At 56.2% G+C, this 24064-nt stretch overlaps 1 protein-coding gene across 3 annotated transcripts; it reads left to right on the top strand.

The window, feature by feature from the left end:
* The first annotated feature begins 9 nt into the window (after positions 1 to 9).
* SNRPA (small nuclear ribonucleoprotein polypeptide A) lies at positions 10 to 22666 on the top strand. Of its 3 annotated transcripts, none has more exons than XM_082299579.1 (7): positions 10 to 61; positions 1614 to 1698; positions 3669 to 3841; positions 6914 to 7099; positions 11979 to 12152; positions 14040 to 14128; positions 20512 to 22666. In XM_082299579.1, exons 2-7 carry the CDS (start codon positions 1626 to 1628, stop codon positions 20669 to 20671), a joined length of 855 nt encoding a protein of 284 aa, XP_082155705.1. In that variant the 5' UTR covers positions 10 to 61; positions 1614 to 1625; the 3' UTR covers positions 20672 to 22666. The 3 variants fall into 3 exon arrangements, with proteins under 3 accessions (XP_082155705.1, XP_082155707.1, XP_082155706.1); XM_082299581.1 differs by having other exon boundaries at positions 40 to 61; positions 1617 to 1698; XM_082299580.1 differs by lacking the exon at positions 10 to 61 and adding an exon at positions 715 to 720.
* Positions 22667 to 24064: the final 1398 nt, after the last annotated feature.

Here is a 24064-nt window from a genome sequence, read left to right as displayed (position 1 = left end):
GCACGCGGGTGAGGCGGCGGCGGGAGAGCGTGAGGGAAGAGCGGCTGAGGGGGGAGCTGAGGTGGGTCCGGTGCGGGTTTGGAGGGGTCTGAGGGGAAATCGGGGGGTCTGAGGTGGGTCCGGTGCGGGTTTGGAGGGGTCTGAGGGGAAATCGGGGGAGCTGAGGTGGGTCCGGTGCGGGTTTGGGGGGTCTGAGGGGAAATCGGGGGAGCTGAGGTGGGTCCGGTGCGGGTTTGGGGGGTCTGAGGGGAAATCGGGGGAGCTGAGGTGGGTCCGGTGCGGGTTTGGAGGGGTCTGAGGGGAAATCGGGGGAGCTGAGGTGGGTCCGGTGCGGGTTTGGAGGGGTCTGAGAGGAAATCGGGGGAGCTGAGGTGGGTCCAGTGCGGGTTTGGGGGGTCTGAGGGGAAATCGGGGGAGCTGAGGTGGGACCGGGGGGGATTTGGGGGGGTCTGAGGGGAAATCGGGGGAGCTGAGGTGGGTCCGGGGGGATTTCGGCGGAATTGGGCGAGTTTGGAGGGGTCTGAGGGGAAATCGGGGGAGCTGAGGTGGGTCCGGGAGGGATTTGGGGGGGTCTGAGAGGAAATCGGGGGAGCTGAGGTGGGACCGGTGCGGGTTTGGAGGGTCTGAGGGGAAATCGGGGGAGCTGAGGTGGGTCCGGAGGGGATTTCGGCGGAATTGGGCGGGTTTGAGCTGGGTGTGAGGGGAATCGGGGGAGCTGAGGTGGCTCTGGGTGATAATGGGGGGGATTTGGGGGTGTCTGAGGAGAAATGGAGGGAATCTGTAGAGCTCTGAGGGGTCTGAGGAGCAGCTGGGAGGAATTCGGGGGGATTTGAGGGTTTTTTGCGGAGTCTGAGGTGGGTTTGGGGTGGATTTGAGTGGAATTAGGAGGAGTTTGAGGCGTTTTTGCAGGGTCTGAGGTGGGTTTGGGGTGGATTTGAGTGGAATTAGGAAGAGTTTGAGGCGTTTTTGCAGGGTCTGAGGTGGGTTTGGGGTGGATTTGAGTGGAATTAGGAGGAGTTTGAGGCGTTTTTGCAGGGTCTGAGGTGGGTTTGGGGTGAAGCGGGGGGGGGTTGAGGTGGATTTGGGGGGATTTGAGGGGTCTGAGAAGGATCTGGGGAGAGTTTGGGGGCATTTGGGGAGGTCTGAGGGGATTTGGGGGGATTGGGAGAGGAACCGGGGGGATCTGAGGGGAACTGGGGAGGGTCTGGGGGGTTCTGAAAGGAGCTGGGGGGGTCTGAAGGGGGTCTGGGGGGATTTAATGGGGTCAGGGCGGATTGAGGGGTCTGAGGGGGGGATTTGGGGGGAAATGGGGGGGGATTGAGGGGTCTGAGGGGGGGATTTGGGGGGAAATGGGGGGGATTGAGGGGTTTTGGGGGGGTCCGAGGTGGCTCTGGGGACAATTGTGGGAAATGGGGGGGGGGTTCTGAGGAGCTTTTGGGGGGAAATGGAGGGTAATTGCAAGGGGGGTCTGGAGGGGATTTGGGGGTCTGGGGGTATCTGAGGGGGGGTCCCAGATGGGGGTTAAGGGGACAAAACCTCCCCCAAACACCGGCTGTCCCCACAGAGGGGGGGTTAAGGGGTCACAGCCCCCCTAAATCCCCCTGTCCCCACAGAAGGTCGCAGCCATGGCCGTGCAGGACCCCCGCCCCAACCACACCATCTACATCAACAACCTCAACGAGAAGATCAAGAAGGATGGTGAGGGGGGGCTGGAGGGGTTTGGGGGTTCCTGAGGGGGTTTGGGGGTTCCCGAGGGGGTTTGGGGGTTCCCGTGGGGGTTTGGGGGTTCCCGAGGGGGTTTGGGGTTCCCGAGGGGCTCTGGGGGTGGCACGCTGTGCCGGGGTCCGCGGGTGTCCCCCAGGGCTCGGCCTGTCCCGGTGCCACCTGCCCCAGCCAGAGGTGGGCCCGTCCCCGCTGCCACCTCTGTCCCTGTCACTGGCCCCTCTGTCCCTGTCACTGGCCCCTCTGTGCCTGTCACTGGCCCCTCTGTGCCTGTCACTGGCCTTTGTGTCCCTGAGTGTCTGAGTGTCCCCTGAGTGTCCCTGAGTGACCCCTCAGTGACCCCTCAGTGTCCCCTCAGCATCCCTGAGTGTCCCCTCTGTCCCTGAGTGTCCCCTCAGTCCCTGAGTGTCCCCTCTGTCCCTGAGTGTCCCCTCTGTGTCCCCTGTGTCCCCTCTGCCCCCTGAGTGTCCCCTCTGCCCCCTGAGTGTCCCTTCTGTCCCTGAGTGTCCCCTCTGTCCCCTGAGTGTCCCCTCAGTCCCTGAGTGTCCCCTCTGTCCCTGAGTGTCCCCTCTGCCCCCTGAGTGTCCCCTCTGTCCCTGAGTGTCCCCTCAGTCCCTGAGTGTCCCCTCTGCCCCCTGAGTGTCCCCCCTGTGTCCCCTGTGTCCCCTCAGTCCCTGAGTGTCCCCTCTGTCCCTGAGTGTCCCCTCAGTCCCTGAGTGTCCCCTCTGTCCCCTGAGTGTCCCCCCTGTGTCCCCTGTGTCCCCTCAGTCCCTGAGTGTCCCCTCTGCCCCCTGAGTGTCCTCTCAGTCCCTGAGTGTCCCCTCTGTCCCTGAGTGTCCCCTCTGTGTCCCCTGTGTCCCCTCTGCCCCCTGAGTGTCCCCTCTGCCCCCTGAGTGTCCCTTCTGTCCCTGAGTGTCCCCTCTGTCCCCTGAGTGTCCCCTCAGTCCCTGAGTGTCCCCTCTGTCCCTGAGTGTCCCCTCTGCCCCCTGAGTGTCCCCTCTGTCCCTGAGTGTCCCCTCAGTCCCTGAGTGTCCCCTCTGCCCCCTGAGTGTCCCCCCTGTGTCCCCTGTGTCCCCTCAGTCCCTGAGTGTCCCCTCTGTCCCTGAGTGTCCCCTCAGTCCCTGAGTGTCCCCTCTGTCCCCTGAGTGTCCCCCCTGTGTCCCCTGTGTCCCCTCAGTCCCTGAGTGTCCCCTCTGCCCCCTGAGTGTCCTCTCAGTCCCTGAGTGTCCCCTCTGTCCCTGAGTGTCCCCTCTGTGTCCCCTGTGTCCCCTCTGCCCCCTGAGTGTCCCCTCTGCCCCCTGAGTGTCCTCTCAGTCCCTGAGTGTCCCCTCTGTCCCCTGAGTGTCCCTTCTGTCCCTGAGTGTCCCCTCTGCCCCCTGAGTGTCCCCTCTGCCCCCTGAGTGTCCTCTCAGTCCCTGAGTGTCCCCTCTGTCCCCTGAGTGTCCCTTCTGTCCCTGAGTGTCCCCTCTGCCCCCTGAGTGTCCCTTCTGTCCCTGAGTGTCCCCTCTGCCCCCTGAGTGTCCCCTCTGTCCCCTGAGTGTCCCCTCAGTCCCTGAGTGTCCCCTCTGTCCCTGAGTGTCCCCTCTGCCCCCTGAGTGTCCCCTCAGTCCCCTGAGTGTCCCCTCAGTCCCTGAGTGTCCCCTCTGTCCCTGAGTGTCCCCTCTGCCCCCTGAGTGTCCCTTCTGTCCCTGAGTGTCCCCTCTGTCCCCTGAGTGTCCCCTCAGTCCCTGAGTGTCCCCTCAGTCCCTGAGTGTCCCCTCTGCCCCCTGAGTGTCCCCTCAGTCCCTGAGTGTCCCCTCTGCCCCCTGAGTGTCCCCTCAGTCCCTGAGTGTCCCCTCAGTCCCTGAGTGTCCCCTCTGCCCCCTGAGTGTCCCCTCAGTCCCTGAGTGTCCCCTCTGCCCCCTGAGTGTCCCCTCAGTCCCTGAGTGTCCCCTCTGTCCCCCCAGAGCTGAAGAAGTCTCTCTACGCCATCTTCTCGCAGTTTGGGCAGATTTTGGACATCCTGGTGTCGCGCAGCCTGCGCATGCGGGGCCAGGCCTTCGTCATCTTCAAGGAGATGAGCAGCGCCACCAACGCGCTGCGCTCCATGCAGGGCTTCCCCTTCTACGACAAGCCCATGGTGAGAGCCAGATCGGGGCGAAATCCTGGGAATTTGGGAAAAATATGGAAATGGAGAGAAAAAGCCTGAAATTGTGGGAAAAAACCCAAAATCCGGCCTCAAACATCCCTGAAATCCTCTGGGAACAGCCCCAAATCCAACCAGGAACCCCCCAAAGCTTCCCCTTCTACAACAAGGCCATGGTGAGAGCCAGATCGGGGGGAAATCCTGGGAATTTGGGAAAAAACATGGAAATGGAGAGAAAAATCCTAAACCCCCAAAATCCGGCCTCAAACATCCCCGAAATCTTCTGGGAACAGCCTCAAATCCAACCAGGAGCCCCCCAAAACTTCCCCTTCTACGACAAGCCCATGGTGAGAGCCAGATCGGGGGGAAATCCTGGGAATTTGGGAAAAAACATGGAAATGGAGAGAAAAATCCTGAAATTGTGGGAAAAAACCCCAAAATCCGGCCTCAAACATCCCCAAAATCCTCTGGGAACAGCCTCAAATCCAACCAGGAACCCCCCAAAGCTTCCCCTTCTACGACAAGGCCATGGTGAGAGCCAGATCGGGGGGAAATCCTGGGAATTTGGGAAAAATATGGAAATGGAGAGAAAAATCCTAAAAAACCCCAAAATCCGGCCTCAAACATCCCCAAAATCCCCTGGGAACGGCCTCAAATCCAACCAGGAGCCCCCCAAAGGTTTCCCTTCTACAACAAGCCCATGGTGAGAGCCAGATCGGGGGGAAATCCTGGGAATTTGGGGAAAATCCTGAAATTGTGGGAAAAATCCTGAAAAAATGTCAAAATCTGGTCTCAAACATCCCCAAAATCCCCTGGGAATGGCCCCAAATCCAACCAGGAACCCCCCAAAGGTTTCACTTCCATGGCAAACCCGTGGTGAGAGCCGAGATCCTGGGGAAAAATCCTGGGAATTTGGGAAAAAACTAGAAATTGTGGGAAAAATCCTGAAATCGTGGGAAAAAACGCCAAATGCAGCTGGGAATCCACCCCAAATCCAACCCAAACACCCCAAAATCCTCCATGGGATCCCCCAAAATCCACCTTGAGCATTCCAGAGCTTCCCCTCCTGCAAGAAACCCGTGGGGAGAGCCCAAAATCCTGGGAAAAAAACCCAAAATCCTGGGAAAAAACCTGAAATCCTGGGAAAAAACCCAAAATCCTGGGAAAAAACCCAAAATCCTGGGGAAAACCCCAAAATTCTGGGGAAAATCCCAAAATCCTGGGAAAAAAATCCCAAAATCCTGGGGAAAACCCCAAAATTCTGGGGAAAATCCCAAAACCCTAGGAAAATAATCCCAAAATTCTGGGGAAAATCCCAAAATCCTGGGAAAAAACCTGAAATCCTGGGAAAAAATCCCAAAATCTTGGGAAAAATGCCAAAATCCTGGGAAAAACCCCAAAATTCTGGGAAAATCCCAAAATCCTGGGGAAAACCCCAAAATTCTGGGGAAAACCCCGAAATCCTAGGAAACATCCCAAAATCCTGGGGAAAAAACCCCAAAATCCCTCGGAATCCCCCAAACCCCCCCCAAACTCCTCAGAAATTCCCAAATTCCTCCCAGGCCTGCCCCAAATTCCTCCAAAATCCCCAAATCCCTCGTGGAACTGCCCCAAACCCCTCTGAATTCCCCCCAGATCCCTCAGAAATTCCCAAATCCCCTCTGGAACCTCTCCCAAAACCCCTCAGAACCCCCCAAAATTCCTTGGAAAACCCCAAAATCCCTCCTGGACCCTCAAATCCCTCATGGAGTTCTCCAAAATCCCTTCTGGAACCTCCCCAAATCCCTCAGAAACCCCAAATCCCCCCCAAAATCCCTCCTGGAAATCCCAAATCTCTTCTGGAAACCCCAAATCCCTCAAAAAACCCAAATCCTCCCCGAAATCCCTCAGATCCCTCTTGGAACTGCCCCAAATCCCTCCTGGCAATCCCAAATCCCTCCTGGCAATCCCAAACCCTCCTGGCAATCCCAAATCCCCCCCTGGCCATCCCAAATCCCCCCCTGGCCATCCCAAATCCCTCCTGGCCACCCCAAATCCCCCTGGCCATCCCAAACCCCTCCTGGCCATCCCAAATCCCCCTCTGGCCATCCCAAATCCCTCCTGGCCATCCCAAACCCCTCCTGGCCATCCCAAACCCCTCCTGGCCATCCCAAATCCCCCTCTGGCCATCCCAAATCCCTCCTGGCCACCCCAAACCCCTCCTGGCCATCCCAAACCCCTCCTGGCCATCCCAAATCCCCCTCTGGCCATCCCAAACCCCTCCTGGCCATCCCAAATCCCCCCCTGGCCATCCCAAATCCCCCTCTGGCCATCCCAAACCCCCCCGTGGCCATCCCAAATCCCCCCTGGCCATCCCAAACCCCCCAAACCCCTCCTGGCCATCCCAAACCCCTCCTGGCCATCCCAAACCCCCCTGGCCATCCCAAACCCCCCAAACCCCCCTGGCCATCCCAAATCCCCCTCTGGCCATCCCAAACCCCTCCTGGCCATCCCAAATCCCTCCTGGCCATCCCAAATCCCCCCTGGCCACCCCAAACCCCTCCTGGCCATCCCAAATCCCCCCCTGGCCATCCCAAATCCCTCCTGGCCACCCCAAATGCCCCCATGCCATCCCAAATCCCTCTTGGCCATCCCAAATCCCCCCCAACCCCCCCAAATCCCTCCTGGAAATCCCACATCCCCCAAATCCCTCCTGGCCATCCCAAATCCTTCCTGGCCATCCCAACCCCCCCCCCCCGGCCATCCCAAATCCCTCCTGGCCACCCCAAACTCCCCCTGGCCACCCCAAACCCCTCCTGGCAATTCCAAATCCCGCTGGCCACCCCAAATCCCCCCTGGCCATCCCAACCCCCCTCCAAACCCCCCTGGCCACCCCAAACCCCTCCCTGGCCATCCCAACCTCCCCGAGCCATCCCAAATCCCTCCTGGAAATCCCAACCCCCCCCAAATCCCGCTGGCCACCCCAAACCCCTCCCTGGCCATCCCAAATCCCCCCCTGGCCACCCCAAACCCCTGCTGGCCACCCCAACGCCGCCGTGGCCACCGCAAGCGCCGCTGGCCCCGCAGCGCATCCAGTACGCCAAGACGGACTCGGACATCATCGCCAAGATGAAGGGAACGTTCGTGGAGCGCGAGCGGGACCGGGAGCGGGACCGGGAGCGGCGGCGGGACAAGCGCAAGGGCAAGGGCGGCGACGGGCCCGGCCCCAAAAAGAGCGGGGCCAGCGCGGCCACGGCGCAGGGAGCCGTGCCCGTGAGTGACCACGGGGTGTGGGGCCAGCTATGGGGTCAGCTATGGGGTCAGCTATGGGGTCAGTTATGGGGTCAGTTATGGGGTCAGTTATGGGGCCAGCGCGGCCACGGCGCAGGGAGCCGTGCCCGTGAGTGACCACGGGGTGTGGGGCCAGTTATAGGGTCAGTTATGGGGTCAGCTATGGGGTCAGTTATGGGGTCAGTTATAGGGTCAGTTATGGGGTCAGCTATAGGGTCAGTTATGGGGTCAGTTATGGGGCCAGCGCGGCCACGGCGCAGGGAGCCGTGCCCGTGAGTGACCACTGCGTGTGGGGCCAGCTATGGGGTCAGCTATGGGGTCAGTTATGGGGCCAGCTATGGGGTCAGTTATGGGGTCAGTTATGGGGTCAGTTATAGGGTCAGCTATGGGGTCAGTTATAGGGTCAGCTATAGGGCCAGTGCGGCCACAGCGCAGGGAGCCGTGCCCGTGAGTGACCACGGGGTGTGGGGCCAGCTATGGGGTCAGTTATGGGGTCAGTTATGGGGCCAGTGCGGCCACGGCGCAGGGAGCCGTGCCCGTGAGTGACCACGGGGTGTGGGGCCAGTTATAGGGTCAGTTATGGGGTCAGTTATGGGGCCAGCTATGGGGCCAGCTATGGGGCCAGTGCGGCCACGGCACAGGGAGCCGTGCCCGTGAGTGACCACGGGGTGTGGGGTCAGCTATGGGGTCAGCTATGGGGCCAGCTATGGGGCCAGCTATGGGGTCAGTTATGGGGCCAGCTATGGGGCCAGCTATGGGGCCAGTGCGGCCACGGCGCAGGGAGCCGTGCCTGTGAGTGACCACGGGGTGTGGGGCCAGTTATAGGATCAGTTATAGGGTCAGCTATGGGGCCAGCTATGGGGTCAGTTACGGGGCCAGCTATGAGGCCAGCGCGGCCACAGCGCAGGGAGCCGTGCCCATGAGTGACCACTGCGTGTGGGGTCAGTTATGGGGTGTGGGGTCAGTTATGGGGTCAGTTATGGGGTTTGGGGTCAGCTATGGGGTTTGGGGTCAGTTATGGGGTTTGGGGTCGGTTATGGGGTTTGGGGTCAGTTATGGGGTTTGGGGTCGGTTATGGGGTTTGGGGTCAGTTATGGGGTTTGGGGTCAGTTATGGGGTCGGTTATGGGGTTTGGGGTCAGTTATGGGGTGTGGGGTCAGTTATGGGGTTTGGGGTCAGTTATGGGGTCGGTTATGGGGTTTGGGGTCAGTTATGGGGTGTGGGGTCAGTTATGGGGTTTGGGGTCAGTTATGGGGTCGGTTATGGGGTCGGTTATGGGGTTTGGGGTCGGTTATGGGGTGTGGGGTCAGTTATGGGGTTTGGGGTCAGTTATGGGGTTTGGGGTCAGTTATGGGGTCGGTTATGGGGTCGGTTATGGGGTTTGGGGTCGGTTATGGGGTTTGGGGTCGGTTATGGGGTCAGTTATAGGGTCAGTTATGGGGTCGGTTATGGGGTTTGGGGTCGGTTATGGGGTCAGTTATAGGGTCAGTTATGGGGTCGGTTATGGGGTTTGGGGTCAGTTATGGGGTCGGTTATGGGGTCAGTTATAGGGTCAGTTATGGGGTTGGTTATGGGGTCGGTTATGGGGTTTGGGGTCGGTTATGGGGTCAGTTATAGGGTCAGTTATGGGGTCAGTTATGGGGTTTGGGGTCAGTTATGGGGTGTGGGGTCAGTTATGGGGTGTGGGGTCAGTTATGGGGTCAGTTATGGGGTTTGGAGTCAGTTATGGGGTTTGGGGTCGGTTATGGGGTTTGGGGTCAGCTATGGGGTCAGCTATGGGGTCAGTTATGGGGTTTGGGGTCGGTTATGGGGTTTGGGGTCAGTTATAGGGTCAGTTATAGGGTCAGTTATGGGGTCGGTTATGGGGTTTGGGGTCGGTTATGGGGTTAGGGGTCAGGTATGGGGTTTGGGATTGCTCCCAAGGGATTTGGGATGGGTTTGTGGGATTTGGGATCCTTCCCGGGGATTTGGGGGATTTTGGAAGGATTTGGGGGTATTTGGGATCATTCCTGAGGAATTTGGGGTCATTCCAGGGTTTTTGGGATCGTTCCTGGGGATTTGGGGGCATTTGGGATTTTGGGGTTCCTGAGGTGGCTTTGGGTTCTTTGGGTGCGTTTGGGGTTCCCTGGGGCTCCTCGGCTTTGGGGTTTTTGGGATAACCCCAGGGTTTTTGGGATAATCCCAGGGTTTTTGGGATAATCCCGGGGTTTTTGGGATAATCCCGGGGTTTTAGGGATAGCTCCAGGGATTTTGGGATAACCCTGGGGTTTTTGGGATAACCTCGGGGATTTTGGGATAGCTCCAGGGTTTTTGGGATAACCCCGGGGATTTTGGGATCACTGTGGGGTTTTTGGGATAACCCCGGGGATTTTGGGATCACTGTGGGGTTTTTTGGGATCACTCTGGGGTTTTTTGGGATCACTGTGGGGATTTTGGGATCACTGGGGATTTTGGGATCACTGTGGGGTTTTTGGGATCACTGTGGGGATTTTGGGATCACTGGGGATTTTGGGATCACTGTGGGGTTTTTGGGATCACTGTGGGGATTTTGGGATCACTGGGGATTTTGGGATCACTGTGGGGTTTTTGGGATCACTGTGGGGATTTTGGGATCACTGTGGGGATTTTGGGATCACTCTGGGGTTTTTGGAATCATCGTGGGGATTTTTGGGATCACTGTGGGGATTTTTGGGATCACTGTGGGGTTTTTGGGATCACTGTGGGGATTTTGGGATCACTCTGGGGTTTTTTGGGATCACTCTGGGGTTTTTTGGGATCACTGTGGGGATTTTTGGGATCACTGGGGATTTTGGGATCACTGTGGGGTTTTTGGGATCACTGTGGGGATTTTGGGATCACTCTGGGGTGTTTGGGATCACTCTGGGGATTTTGGGATCACTCTGGGGTTTTTGGGATCATCGTGGGGATTTTTGGGATCACTGTGGGGATTTTTGGGATCACTGTGGGGTTTTTGGGATCACTGGGGATTTTGGGATCACTCTGGGGATTTTGGGATCACTGTGGGGTTTTTGGGATCATCGTGGGGATTTTTGGGATCACTCTGGGGTGTTTGGGATCACTCTGGGGATTTTGGGATCACTGTGGGGATTTTTGGGATCACTGTGGGGTTTTTGGGATCACTCTGGGGTGTTTGGGATCACTCTGGGGTTTTTTGGGATCACTCTGGGGTTTTTTGTGATCACTGTGGGGATTTTTGGGGTCACTGTGGGGATTTTGGGATCACTGTGGGGATTTTTGGGATCACCGTGGGGTGTTTGGGATCACTGTGGGGTTTTTTGGGATCACTCTGGGGTTTTTGGGATCACTCTGGGGTGTTTGGGATCACTCTGGGGTTTTTTGGGATCACTCTGGGGTTTTTTGGGATCACTGTGGGGATTTTTGGGATCACTGGGGATTTTGGGATCACTGTGGGGTGTTTGGGATCACCGTGGGGTGTTTGGGATCACTGTGGGGTTTTTTGGGATCACTGTGGGGTTTTTGGGATCACTGTGGGGATTTTGGGATCACTCTGGGGATTTTGGGATCACTGTGGGGTTTTTGGGATCATCGTGGGGATTTTTGGGATCACTCTGGGGTTTTTTGGGATCACTCTGGGGTTTTTGGGATCATCGTGGGGATTTTTGGGATCACTCTGGGGTGTTTGGGATCACTCTGGGGATTTTGGGATCACTGTGGGGATTTTGGGATCACTCTGGGGTGTTTGGGATCACCGTGGGTTTTTTGGGATCACTCTGGGGTGTTTGGGATCACTGTGGGGTTTTTTGGGATCACTGTGGGGTTTTTGGGATCACTCTGGGGTTTTTTGGGATCACTCTGGGGTTTTTGGGATCACTGTGGGGTTTTTTGGGATCACTGTGGGGTTTTTGGGATCACTCTGGGGTGTTTGGGATCACTCTGGGGTGTTTGGGATCACCGTGGGGATTTTGGGATCACTCTGGGGTGTTTGGGATCACTCTGGTGTTTTTTGTGATCACTGTGGGGATTTTTGGGGTCACTGTGGGGATTTTGGGGTCACTGTGGGGATTTTTGGGATCACCGTGGGGTGTTTGGGATCACTGTGGGGTTCTTTGGGCTCCCGCAGGGGTTTTTGGGCTGTGGGTGTTTGGGGCTAACCCCGGGGTTCTTTGGGCTACCCGTGGGTGCCTTTGGCTGCCCGTGGGTGCCTTTGGCTGCCCGTGGGTGCCTTTGGCTACCTGTGGGTGCCTTTGGCTGCCCGTGGGTGCCTTTGGCTGCCCGTGGGTGCTTTGGGCTACCCGTGGGTGCCTTTGGCTGCCCGTGGGTGCCTTTGGCTGCCCGTGGGTGCTTTGGGCTACCCGTGGGTGCCTTTGGCTGCCCGTGGGTGCCTTTGGCTACCCGTGGGTGCCTTTGGCTGCCCGTGGGTGCCTTTGGGCTGCCCGTGGGTGCTTTTGGCTGCCCGTGGGTGGTTTGGGCTACCCGTGGGTGCCTTTGGCTGCCCGTGGGTGCCTTTGGGCTGCCCGTGGGTGGTTTGGGCTACCCGTGGGTGCCTTTGGCTACCCGTGGATGCCTTTGGCTGCCTGTGGGTGCCTTTGGCTGCCCGTGGGTGGTTTGGGCTGCCCGTGGATGCCTTTGGCTACCCGTGGATGCCTTTGGCTGCCCGTGGGTGCCTTTGGCTGCCCGTGGGTGCCTTTGGCTACCCGTGGGTGCCTTTGGCTGCCCGTGGGTGCCTTTGGGCTACCCGTGGGTGCCTTTGGGCTGCCCGTGGGTGGTTTTGGCTGCCCGTGGGTGCCTTTGGCTGCCCGTGGGTGCTTTTGGCTGCCCGTGGGTGCCTTTGGCTGCCCGTGGGTGCCTTTGGCTACCCGTGGGTGCTTTTGGCTCGCAGGGGATGCCGCCGCTGGCGCAGCCGCCGCGGTTGCTGCCGCACCTGCCGGGGCAGCCGCCGTACCTGCCGCCGCCGGGGCTGATGCCGCCGCCGGGAATGGCGCCGCAGGCCGCGATCCCGCCGGGAATGGCGCCGCAGGCCGGGATGGCGCCCATGGGTGCCCCGCAGCCGCCCGTGAGTGCCGCCCGCGGGCCGGGTCTGGGGGCTCGGGGGGCTCGGGGGGGTTCCCAGGGGCTCTTTGCAGCACTTTGGTGGGATTTTGGTGGGATTTTCCCGGGATTTGGTGGGATTCCCATGGGTTCTTTGGTGGGATTTTGGTGGGATTTTCCCAGGATTTGGTGGGATTCCCGTGGGTTCTTTGCAGGATTTTGGTGGGATTTTCCCAGGATTTTTTGGGATTCCCGTGGGTTCTTTGCAGCAGTTTGGGGATTTTTGTGGGATTTTTCCCAGGATTTGATGGGATTCCCATGGGTGCTTTTCAGGATTTTGGTGGGATTTTGGTGGGATTTTCCCAGGATTTTTTGGGATTCCCATGGGTGCTTTTCAGGATTTTGGTGGGATTTTCCCAGGATTTTATGGGATTCCCATGGGTTCTTTTCATGATTTTTGTGGGATTTTCCTGGGATTTGATGGGATTCCCATGGGTTCTTTGGTGGGATTTTTTGTGGGATTTTCCCAGGATTTGATGGGATTCCCATGGGTTCTTTTCAAGATTTTCGTGGGATTTTGGTGGGATTTTTTTCAGGATTTTGTGGGATTCTTGTGGGTTCTTTGCAGGATTTTTTCCCAGGATTTGATGGGATTTCCATGGGTTCTTTGCAGCGTTTTTGGTGGGATTTTTGTGGGATTTTCCCCAGCATTTTAGTGGGATTTCCATGGGTTCTTTTCAGTATTTTAGTGGGATTTTTTGTTTATTTTTTTCAGGATTTTTGTGGGATTTTTTGCCTGGATTTTGTAGGATTTTTGTGGGATATTCCCATGGGTTCTTTTCAGAATTTTGGTGGGATTTTCCCAGGATTTTATGGGATTTCCATGGGTTCTTTTCAGCATTTTTGGTGCTATTTTCATGGGATTTTCCCAGGATTTGATGGGATTCCCATGGGTTCTTTTCAGAATTTTCGTGGGATTTTCCCAGGATTTGATGGGATTCCCATGGGTTCTTTTCAAGATTTTCGTGGGATTTTGGTGGGATTTTTTTCAGGATTTTGTGGGATTCTCGTGGGTTCTTTCCAGGATTTTTTCCCAGGATTTTATGGGATTTCCGTGGGTTCTTTTCAGCATTTTTGGTGCTATTTTCATGGGATTTTCCCAGGATTTGATGGGATTCCCATGGGTTCTTTGGTGGGATTTTGGTGGGATTTTTTGGGATTCCCAGGGGTTCTTTTCAGGATTTTTGGTGGGATTTTCCCAGGATTTTTTGGGATTCCCAGGGGTTCTTTGCAGCATTTTTGGTGCTATTTTCCCAGGATTTTTTGGGATTCCCAGGGGTTCTTTGCAGCATTTTTGGTGGCATTTTCCCAGGATTTTTTGGGATTCCCATGGGTTCTTTGGTGGGATTTTGGTGGGATTTTTTGGGATTCCCAGGGGTTCTTTGCAGCATTTTTGGTGGGATTTTCCCAGGATTTTTTGGGATTCCCAGGGGTTCTTTGCAGGATTTTGGTGGGGTTTTCCTGGGATTTGATGGGATTCCCAGGGGTTCTTTGCAGCATTTTTGGTGGCATTTTCCCAGGATTTTTTGGGATTCCCATGGGTTCTTTGGTGGGATTTTGGTGGGATTTTCCCAGGATTTTATGGGATTCCCATGGGTTCTTTTCATGATTTTTGTGGGATTTTCCTGGGATTTTTTGGGATTCCCATGGGTTCTTTGGTGGGATTTTTTGTGGGATTTTCCCAGGATTTGATGGGATTCCCAGGGGTTCTTTGCAGCATTTTTGGTGGCATTTTCCTGCCCCTTTCTCCTGTGCCTCCCGTGGCCTTTGGGCTCTGTTTCGGGCGCATCCGGGGGCATTTTGGGGAGGATTTTGGGCATCTTTGGGATTTTGAGCCCCCTTTTCCCCGCAGCTCTCGGAGAACCCCCCGAACCACATCCTGTTCCTGACCAACCTCCCCGAGGAGACCAACGAGCTCATGCTCTCCATGCTCTTCAACCAGTGAGAGCCTCGGGAACTCGGGAATTGGGGCAATTCCGGCCAATTCCGGCCAATTCCGGCCAATTCCGGCCAATTCCGGGAATTTCGGGCAATTCCAGGGCTGGGGGGTTGGAGATTGGGGGATTTTGGGGGGGTTTGAGAGGATTTCCCTGGGATTCGGGGCGGATTTTTTTTGGGGGTGTTTTGGGATTTTCTGGGAATGTTCCGGGATTTTTTGGGAATGTTTCTGGAATTTTGGGGGACGTGGGATTTTTTGGGGAGTTGCCCAATTTTTACAGGGTTTTAAGAGCGCTTCAGTGGGATTTTGGGGGATATTGCTGCGCTTTTGGGATTCTTGGGAATATTCTGGGATTTTGAGGCCGTTTCCAGAGCGGTTCTGGCAGATTTTGGGGGCAATTTCCCGGTTTTTGAGGCTCCCCTGGATTTCTCGGGGATTTGGGGGATTTGGGGCTCCCCCTGAGCCCCCCCCATCCCAGATCCCCGCCTGGGCCCTTTGGGGCCGTTTTGGGGGATTTGGGGAGGGCTCAGGTGGAGCTTGGGGTTGGAGTTTTGGGGAACATTCCTGGATTTTTTTGGGAACATTCCCGGATTTTTGGGGAGCATTTCTGAATTTTTTGGGGAACGTTCCCAGATTTTTTAGGGAGCGTTTCTGGATTTTTTGGGGAACATCTCTGAATGTTTTGGGAAACATTTCCGGATTTTTGTGGGAACATCTCCGGATTTTTTGGAGGAACAGTTCTGGATTTTTTGGGGAACATTCCCGGATTTTTGGGGAACATTTCCCAGATTTTTTCGGGAACATTCCCAGATTTTTTCGGGAACATTTCCGGATTTTTTGGGGAGCAGTTCCGGATTTTTTGGGGGAACATTCCCAGATTTTTGGGGAACAGTTCTGGATTTTTGGGTACCGTTTCCAGATTTTTTGTGGGAATGTTTCTGGATTCTTTCGGGAGCATTTCTGGGTTTTTTGGGAGCATCTTGGAATTTCTGGGGAACATTTCCGGGTTTTCTGGGGAACATTCCCAGACTTTTTGTGGGAACATTCCCAGATTTTTTGGGAAGCACCTCTGCATTTTCCGGGGAACATTCCCAGATTTTTTGGGGGGGAACACCTGTGAAGTTTTGGGAAACATTTCTGGATTTTTGGGGAAAAGTTTCTGGATTTTTGGGAAAATATTTCCGGATTTTTTGGGGAACATTCCCAGATTTTTTAGGGAGCATTTCTGGGTTTTTTTGGGGCACATTTCTGAATTTTTTGGGAAACATTTCCAGATTTTTGGGGAACATTCCCGGATTTTTTGGGGAACATCTCTGAAGTTTTGGGGAACATCTCTGAATTTTATGGGAACATTTCTGCATTTTTGTGGGAACATTCCCGGATTTTTTATGGGGACATTTCTGGGGTTTTTGGGGAACATTCCCAGATTTTTTCGGGAGCATTTCTGGGTGTTTTGGGGAACATCTCTGAATTTTTTGGGAAACATTTCCAGATTTTTGGGGAACATTCCCAGATTTTTTGGGGAACATTTCTGCATTTTTATGGGAACATTCCCGGATTTTTTACGAGACCATTTCTGGATTTTTTGGGGAACATTCCCAGATTGTTTAGGGACCATCTCTGCATTTTTTGGGGAACATTTCTGCATTTCTGGGAACATTTCTGCATTTTGGGGAGAAGCTTCCCGGGTCTCAGCGGGGCCGTCCCTGCACTCCCAGGGCCCTTCCCGCGTTTGCCCAGGAGCCCTCCCCGTTCGCCTGCGGAGCACCCGGGGCCTTCTGCGAGCAGCCCCGGGCGGTTTGGGGCGGTTTGGGGCGGTTTGGGGTGGTTTGGGGCGGTTTGGGGTGCCCTGAGGCTGTTCCATGGGAGCAGCTCTGGGTGCTTTTGGGGTGTTTCTGGGGTGTTTCTGGGGTGCTTTCGGGGTGCCCTGAGGCAGTTCCCTCCTGTGGGAGCAGCTCTGGGTGGTTTTGGGGTGTTTTGGGGTGGTTTTGGGGTGCTTGAGGCCGTTCCCTCCCGTGGGAGCAGCCCCGGGTGGTTTTGGGGTGGTTTTGGGGTGTTTCCGGGGTGTTTTGGGAGTGTTTTTGGGGTGTTTCTGGGGTGTTTTGGGGTGTTTCTGGGGTGCTTTCGGGATGCCCTGAGGCCGTTCCCTCCCGTGGGAGCAGCTCTGGGTGCTTTTGGGGTGTTTTTGGGGTGTTTCCGGGGTGTTTTTGGGGTGGTTTTGGGGTGTTTTCGGGGTGCCTGAGGCCGTTCCCTCCCATGGGAGCAGCCCTGGGTGTTTCCGGGGTGTTTTTGGGGTGTTTTTGGGGTGCTTTCGGGATGCCCTGAGGCTGTTCCCTCCCGTGGGAGCAGCTCTGGGTGTTTTTGGGGTGTTTTCAGGGTGCTTTTGGGGTGGTTTTGGGGTGGTTTTGGGGTGGTTTTGGGGTGCTTGAGGCCGTTCCCTCCCGTGGGAGCAGCCCCGGGTGTTTCTGGGGTGTTTTGGGGTGTTTTCGGGTGTTTCTGGGGTGCTTTCAGGATGCCCTGAGGCTGTTCCCTCCCGTGGGAGCAGCTCTGGGTGCTTTTGGGGTGTTTTTGGGGTGCTTTTGGGGTGCTTTTGGGGTGTTTCTGGGGTGCTTTTGGGGTGGTTTTGGGGTGGTTTTGGGGTGCTTGAGGCCGTTCCCTCCCGTGGGAGCAGCTCTGGGTATTTTTGGGGTGTTTTTGGGGTGTTTTGGGGTGGTTTTGGGGTGTTTTGGGGTGGTTTTGGGGTGGTTTTGGGGTGTTTTGGGGTGTTTTGGGGTGTTTTTGGGGTGTTTCTGGGGTGCTTTCGGGATGCCCTGAGGCTGTTCCCTCCCGTGGGAGCAGCTCTGGGTGTTTTTGGGGTGTTTTCAGGGTGCTTTTGGGGTGGTTTTGGGGTGGTTTTGGGGTGCTTGAGGCCGTTCCCTCCCGTGGGAGCAGCCCCGGGTGTTTCCGGGGTGTTTTGGGAGTGTTTTTGGGGTGTTTCTGGGGTGTTTTGGGGTGTTTCTGGGGTGTTTTTGGGGTGTTTTCAGGGTGTTTTGGGGCGTTTCTGGGGTGCTTCTGAGGTGCTTTCGGGGTGCCCTGAGGCAGTTCCCTCCTGTGGGAGCAGCTCTGGGTGGTTTTGGGGTGTTTTTGGGGTGTTTCTGGGGTGTTTCTGGGGTGTTTCTGGGGTGCTTTTGGGGTGGTTTTGGGGTGTTTTGGGGGTGTTTCCGGGGTGTTTTGGGAGTGTTTCTGGGGTGTTTTTGGGGTGTTTTGGGGTGTTTTCGGGTGTTTCTGGGGTGCTTTCAGGATGCCCTGAGGCTGTTCCCTCCCGTGGGAGCAGCTCTGGGTGTTTCTGGGGTGTTTTTGGGGTGTTTCCGGGGTGTTTTTGGGGTGTTTCTGGGGTGTTTTCGGGGTGCCTGAGGCCGTTCCCTCCCATGGGAGCAGCCCCGGGTGTTTCCGGGGTGTTTTTGGGGTGTTTTGGGGGTGTTTCCGGGGTGTTTTGGGAGTGTTTTTGGGGTGTTTCGGGGTGTTTTTGGGGTGCTTTTGGGGTGTTTTGGGGTGTTTTTGGGGTGCTTTTGGGGTGTTTCTGGGGTGCTTTCGGGATGCCCTGAGGCTGTTCCCTCCCGTGGGAGCAGCTCTGGGTGTTTTTGGGGTGTTTTCAGGGTGCTTTTGGGGTGTTTTTGGGGTGTTTTTGGGGTGTTTTCGGGGTGCCTGTGGCCGTTCCCTCCCATGGGAGCAGCCCTGGGTGTTTCCGGGGTGTTTTTGGGGTGTTTTGGGGTGCTTTTGGGGTGTTTTTGGGGTGCTTTTGGGGTGTTTTTGGGGTGCTTTTGGGGTGTTTCTGGGGTGCTTTCGGGATGCCCTGAGGCTGTTCCCTCCCGTGGGAGCAGCTCTGGGTGCTTTTGGGGTGTTTTTGGGGTGTTTTTGGGGTGGTTTTGGGGTGCTTGAGGCCGTTCCCTCCCGTGGGAGCAGCCCCGGGTGGTTTTGGGGTGGTTTTGGGGTGTTTCTGGGGTGTTTCTGGGGTGTTTTGGGGTGTTTTTGGGGTGTTTCCGGGGTGTTTCCAGGGTTTTTTTGGGGTGTTTCTGGGGTGTTTTGGGGTGTTTCTGGGGTGTTTTTGGGGTGTTTTCAGGGTGTTTTGGGGTGTTTCTGGGGTGCTTTCGGGGTGCCCTGAGGCAGTTCCCTCCTGTGGGAGCAGCTCTGGGTGCTTTTGGGGTGTTTTTGGGGTGTTTTGGGGGTGTTTCCGGGGTGTTTTGGGAGTGTTTTTGGGGTGTTTTTGGGGTGTTTTGGGGTGTTTTCGGGTGTTTCTGGGGTGCTTTCGGGATGCCCTGAGGCTGTTCCCTCCCGTGGGAGCAGCTCTGGGTGCTTTTGGGGTGGTTTTGGGGTGTTTTCGGGGTGCCTGAGGCCGTTCCCTCCCATGGGAGCAGCCCCGGGTGTTTCCGGGGTGTTTTTGGGGTGTTTTGGGGGTGTTTCCGGGGTGTTTTGGGAGTGTTTTTGGGGTGTTTCGGGGTGTTTTTGGGGTGCTTTTGGGGTGTTTTGGGGTGTTTTGGGGTGTTTTTGGGGTGTTTCTGGGGTGCTTTCGGGATGCCCTGAGGCTGTTCCCTCCCGTGGGAGCAGCTCTGGGTGCTTTTGGGGTGTTTTCAGGGTGCTTTTGGGGTGTTTTTGGGGTGGTTTTGGGGTGCTTGAGGCCATTCCCTCCCGTGGGAGCAGCCCCGGGTGTTTCCGGGGTGTTTTGGGAGTGTTTTTGGGGTGTTTCTGGGGTGTTTTTGGGATGTTTCGGGGTGGTTTTGGGGTGTTTCTGGGGTGTTTTGGGGTGTTTTGGGGGTGTTTCTGGGGTGCTTTCGGGATGCCCTGAGGCTGTTCCCTCCCGTGGGAGCAGCTCTGGGTGCTTTTGGGGTGTTTTTGGGGTGGTTTTGGGGTGTTTTTAGGGTGTTTTTGGGGTGTTTTTGGGGTGGTTTTGGGGTGTTTTTGGGGTGTTTTTGGGGTGTTTTTGGGGTGGTTTTGGGGTGTTTCTGGGGTGTTTCTGGGGTGCTTTTGGGGTGGTTTTGGGGTGGTTTTGGGGTGGTTTTGGGGTGCTTGAGGCCGTTCCCTACCGTGGGAGCAGCCCCGGGTGTTTCCGGGGTGTTTTGGGAGTGTTTTTGGCGTGTTTCTGGGGTGTTTCTGGGGTGTTTTTGGGGTGTTTCTGGGGTGCTTTCAGGGTGTTTTCAGGGTGTTTCTGGGTGTTTTGGGGTGTTTTCGGGGTGTTTTTGGGGTGTTTCTGGGGTGCTTTCGGGGTGCCCTGAGGCAGTTCCCTCCCATGGGAGCAGCTCTGGGTGCTTTTGGGGTGTTTCTGGGGTGTTTTGGGAGTGTTTTTGGGGTGTTTCCGGGGTGTTTCTGGGGTGTTTTTGGGGTGTTTTCAGGGTGTTTTGGGGTGTTTCTGGGGTGTTTTCAGGGTGTTTTGGGGTGTTTCTGGGGTGCTTCTGGGGTGCTTTCGGGGTGCCCTGAGGCAGTTCCCTCCTGTGGGAGCAGCTCTGGGTGGTTTTGGGGTGGTTTTGGGGTGTTTTGGGAGTGTTTTTGGGGTGTTTCTGGGGTGTTTTTGGGGTATTTTGGGGTGTTTCTGGGGTGCTTTCAGGATGCCCTGAGGCCGTTCCCTCCCATGGGAGCAGCCCCGGGTGTTTCCGGGGTGTTTTTGGGGTGTTTTTGGGGTGTTTTGGGGGTGTTTTGGGGGTGTTTCCGGGGTGTTTTGGGAGTGTTTTTGGGGTGTTTTTGGGGTGCTTTTGGGGTGTTTTGGGGTGTTTTTTGGGTGCTTGTTGGGTGTTTCTGGGGTGCTTTCGGGATGCCCTGAGGCTGTTCCCTCCCGTGGGAGCAGCTCTGGGTGTTTTTGGGGTGTTTTTGGGGTGTTTTTGGGGTGCTTGAGGCCGTTCCCTCCCGTGGGAGCAGCCCCGGGTGTTTCCGGGGTGTTTTGGGAGTGTCTTGGGGTGTTTCTGGGGTGTTTTGGGGTGTTTTTGGGGTGTTTCTGGGGTGCTTTTGGGATGCCCTGAGGCTGTTCCCTCCCATGGGAGCAGCTCTGGGTGCTTTTGGGGTGTTTTTGGGGTGTTTCTGGGGTGCTTTTGGGGTGGTTTTGGGGTGCTTTTGGGATGCCCTGAGGCTGTTCCCTCCCGTGGCAGCAGCCCCGGGTGTTTTTGGGGTGTTTTTGTGGTGTTTCTGGGGTGTTTCTGGGGTGTTTCCGGGGTGTTTCTGGGGTGCTTTCGGGATGCCCTGAGGCCGTTCCCTCCCATGGGAGCAGCCCCAGGTGTTTCCGGGGTGTTTCTGGGGTGTTTTGGGGGTGTTTCCGGGGTGTTTCCAGGGTGTTTTTGGGGTGTTTGGGGGTGTTTCCGGGGTGTTTTGGGGCTGTTTCCGGGTGTTTTCGGGGTGCCTGAGGCTGCTCCCTCCCGCGCAGGTTCCCGGGCTTCAAGGAGGTTCGCCTGGTGCCCGGGCGCCACGACATCGCCTTCGTGGAGTTCGACACCGAGGTGCAGGCGGGCGCTGCCCGCGAGGCCCTGCAGGGCTTCAAGATCACCCAGAGCAACGCCATGAAGATCTCCTTCGCCAAGAAGTGAGCCCTGCACCGGGACAGGGGCCCTGGGCAGCGCCAGAGCCCCGAAAACCGACCCGAAATACCCCAAAACCACCTCAGAGTACCCCAGATCCTCAAAAACCGCCCCAAAATACCCCCTGGGCAGTGCCAGAGCCCCGAAAACCGACCCGAAATACCCCAAAACCACCCCAGAGTACCCCAGATCCTCAAAAACCACCCCAAAATACCCCCTGGGCAGTGCCAGAGCCCCGAAAACCGACCCAAAATACCCCAAAACCACCCCAGAGTACCCCAGATCCTCAAAAACTGACCCGAAATACCCCCTGGGCAGTGCCAGAGCCCCGAAAACCGACCCGAAATACCCCAGATGCTCAAAAACTGACCCAAAATACCCCAGATCCTCAAAAGCCACCCCAAAATACCCCCTGGGCAGCGCCAGAGCCCTGAAAATTGACCCAACTTACCCCAGATCCTCAAAAACCACCCCAAAGTACCCCAAATCCCCAAAAACTGCCCCTAAATACCCCAAATCCCCAAAACCCGCCCCTAAATACCCCCTGGGCAGCGCCAGAGCCCCAAAAATCCATCCTAAATACCCCAGATCCTCAAAAACCACCCAAAGTACCCCAAAACCACCCCAAAGTACCCCAGATCCTCAAAAACCACCCCTAAATACCCCAGATCCTCAAAAACCACCCCAAAATTCCCCCTGGGCAGCGCCACAGCCCCGAAAACCGCCCCAAAGTACCCCAGATCCCAGAAAAACACCCCAAAGTACCCCAAATCCCATAAACACACCCCCAAATCCCATAAAAATACCCCTAAATCCCACCAAACCACCCCAAAACATCCCAAATCCCATAAGCACACCCCAAAATCCCATAAAAACTGCTCCCAAATCTGATAAAACCACCCCAAAACACCCCAGATCCCATAAAAATACCCATAAATCACATAAAATCACCCTGAAATCCTACAAAATCGCCCCAGAACACCCTAAATCCCATGAAAAATACCCCCAAATCCCAAAAGCTGCTCTAAACCACCCCAAATCCCATGAAAAACGCCCCCAAATCCCCCCCATCCCCAGGTAAGTTCAGCTCATCCCAAATCCTCCTTTTTCCATCCCAGATTTTGCTTTTTTGACCCCAAATCTCCTTTGGTCACCCCAAATTCCCCAATCCCCACCCCAAATCCCCTTTTCCCACCCCAAATCCCCTTCCCAAATCCCCCTTGGGGTTTTTGAGGTTCCCTGAGGGGTTTTTGGGGTTCCCTGAGGAGTTTTTGGGGTTCCCTGAGGGGTTTTTGGGGTCACTGCCCCTACCCCAATCCCCCATCCCCGCCCCAAATCCCCAAATCCCACCCCAAATCCCCTTCCCAATCCCCCCCTCAGGGGTTTTTGGGGTTCCCTCAGGGGTTTTGGGGTTCCCAAGGGGTTTTTGGGGTTCCTGAGGGGTTTTTGGGGTTTTTCCTCTCCCCCAGCATTGTACCCAGGGTCTCACTGCAGACATTGCACCTGGAGCTGCCCCAAATCCCCAAATCCCCACCCCAATTCCCCTTTTCCCACCCCAAATCTCCCTTTCCCATCCCGAATCCCCCAATTCCGACCCCAAATCCCCTTTTCTCACCCCAAATCCCGCCGGGGTTTTTGAGGTTCCCTGAGGAGTTTTTGGGGTCACTGCCCCCACCCCAATCCCCCATGCCCACCCCAAATCCCCAAATCCCCCTCCCAATTCCCCCCAAGGGGTTTTTGGGGTTCCCTCAGGGGTTTTTGGGGTTTTTCCCCTCCCCCAGCATTGTACCCAGGGTCTCACTGCAGACATTGCACCTGGAGCTGCCCCAAATCCCCACCCCAAATCCCCTTTCCCAGCCCCTCAGGGATTTTTGGGGTTCCCAAGGGGTTTTTGGGGTTTCCTGAGGGGTTTTTGGGGTTTTTCCCTCCCTCAGCATTGTACCCAGGGTCTCACTGCAGACATTGCACCTGGAGCTGCCCCAAATCCCCAAATCCCCACCCCAAATAAACCCCCCTGTGCCCCCCCAGGGCTGCCGTGGTTTTTTTGGGGCCGATTTGGGGTCCTGGGGGGTTGGATGGGGGTTGGGGTTTTTGGGGTTTGACCCCAAAGTTTGGGGACTGGGGAGAGTTGAGCCTAAAATTTGAGATTTGGGGGGGGGGGGGGGTTGACACCCCAGGCTTTGGGGTTTTTGGGGTTTGGGGTTTTTGGGGTTTGGGGGGTTTTGATGCCTTTTCCTGGTGTTAAAATCAGGAGTCAAACGCGGTTAAGGGGAAAAGGGATTTTATTTGGGATTTGTTTGAGGGGTCCTCAGGTGCGCCATGTCCAGGTCATTGCACCGAGGTGCACCCCACAAAGTGCACCCCAAAAATGCACCCCACAAAGTGCACCCCAAAAGTGCACCCCACAAAGTGCCAACCCCAAAAATGCACCCCACAAAGTGCACCCCACAAAATGCCACCCCACAAAGTGCCAACCCCAAAAATGCACCCCACAAAGTGCACCCCACAAAATGCCACCCCACAAAGTGCCAACCCCAAAAATGCACCCCACAAAGTGCACCCCACAAAATGCCAACCCCACAAAGTGCACCCCATAACCTCGGGGATGTCATCCGAGGTGTTACTAATTAGCAGATCTATCAAAGATTCCCCAATGAGAGGCTCAAGTGAGTCCCCCTCCCCAAGGAACCTTCCCTAGATGGTTCTATCTTGGTTTACAGAATGTGTTCTGGAGAGAACCTTGGGCTCTGGGGCACACTGATCCCTAGCTACGAAGCTTCTGAAATGTTGAGTCTCTTAGCTTGACAAACAAGTCCAAGAATGTAGGCAAAAAGCACTGAGAATACAGAAATTGTAAAAAGGTCTAACAGAGGTATAAAAGAAAAGGGCAAAGAATCTTCATGGCATCACACCCTCCCCGTGAGAACCATCTGTACCGGAATCATCACGTTCACTTTTAATTGAAATTGCTTCATTAGTTTTAAAGATTGTTCCAGCCAAACATTGATCAGGAACTGCCTCGCTCTTTGCGGCAATGGAGGGGTAGGGAGGCAGGGGCTGCAAGCAGCTTCTCCCGTCCCTGACTCTGCAAGAGCCGCCTGGGTCGGGGCCATCCCGTCTGCCCTCAGCTTTAACACTGCCTGTGCCGCAGGGTGGGGAGAGCGAGCGGCTCCTCCTGTCTCTGGCTCAGAAACTTGCGGTTCTCTGTATTGGGGAATGCCGCCGCAATTGCCCGTGTCCATTCCTGCCTTCGCTTCCGTGTTCGGGGTACTTGGGGAAAGGTGGCCAGCCTGCCCCTTCCCCTCCCCCTTCCCCGTCTCTGCCTCTGGAAAAGTCAGTGGGGGGTGGCCAGTCCACCCCGTCTCTGCCTCTGGACCGGTCAGGGGGTGGTGGCCAGTCTGC

This window comes from Coloeus monedula (genome assembly GCF_965178545.1).
Source record: "Coloeus monedula genome assembly, chromosome: 33".
NCBI lineage: Eukaryota > Metazoa > Chordata > Aves > Passeriformes > Corvidae > Coloeus > Coloeus monedula.
This window is presented reverse-complemented; position numbering and strand designations above follow the sequence as displayed.

Coding starts and splice junctions, on each gene's coding strand:
- SNRPA (XM_082299579.1), top strand. CDS start 1,626: ATGGCCGTGCAGGACCCCCGCCCCAACCACACCATCTACATCAACAAC. Junction 7,100..11,978: donor CGGCGCAGGGAGCCGTGCCC/GTGAGTGACCAC, acceptor TTTGGCTCGCAG/GGGATGCCGCCGCTGGCGCA. Junction 14,129..20,511: donor CTCTCCATGCTCTTCAACCA/GTGAGAGCCTCG, acceptor CCTCCCGCGCAG/GTTCCCGGGCTTCAAGGAGG.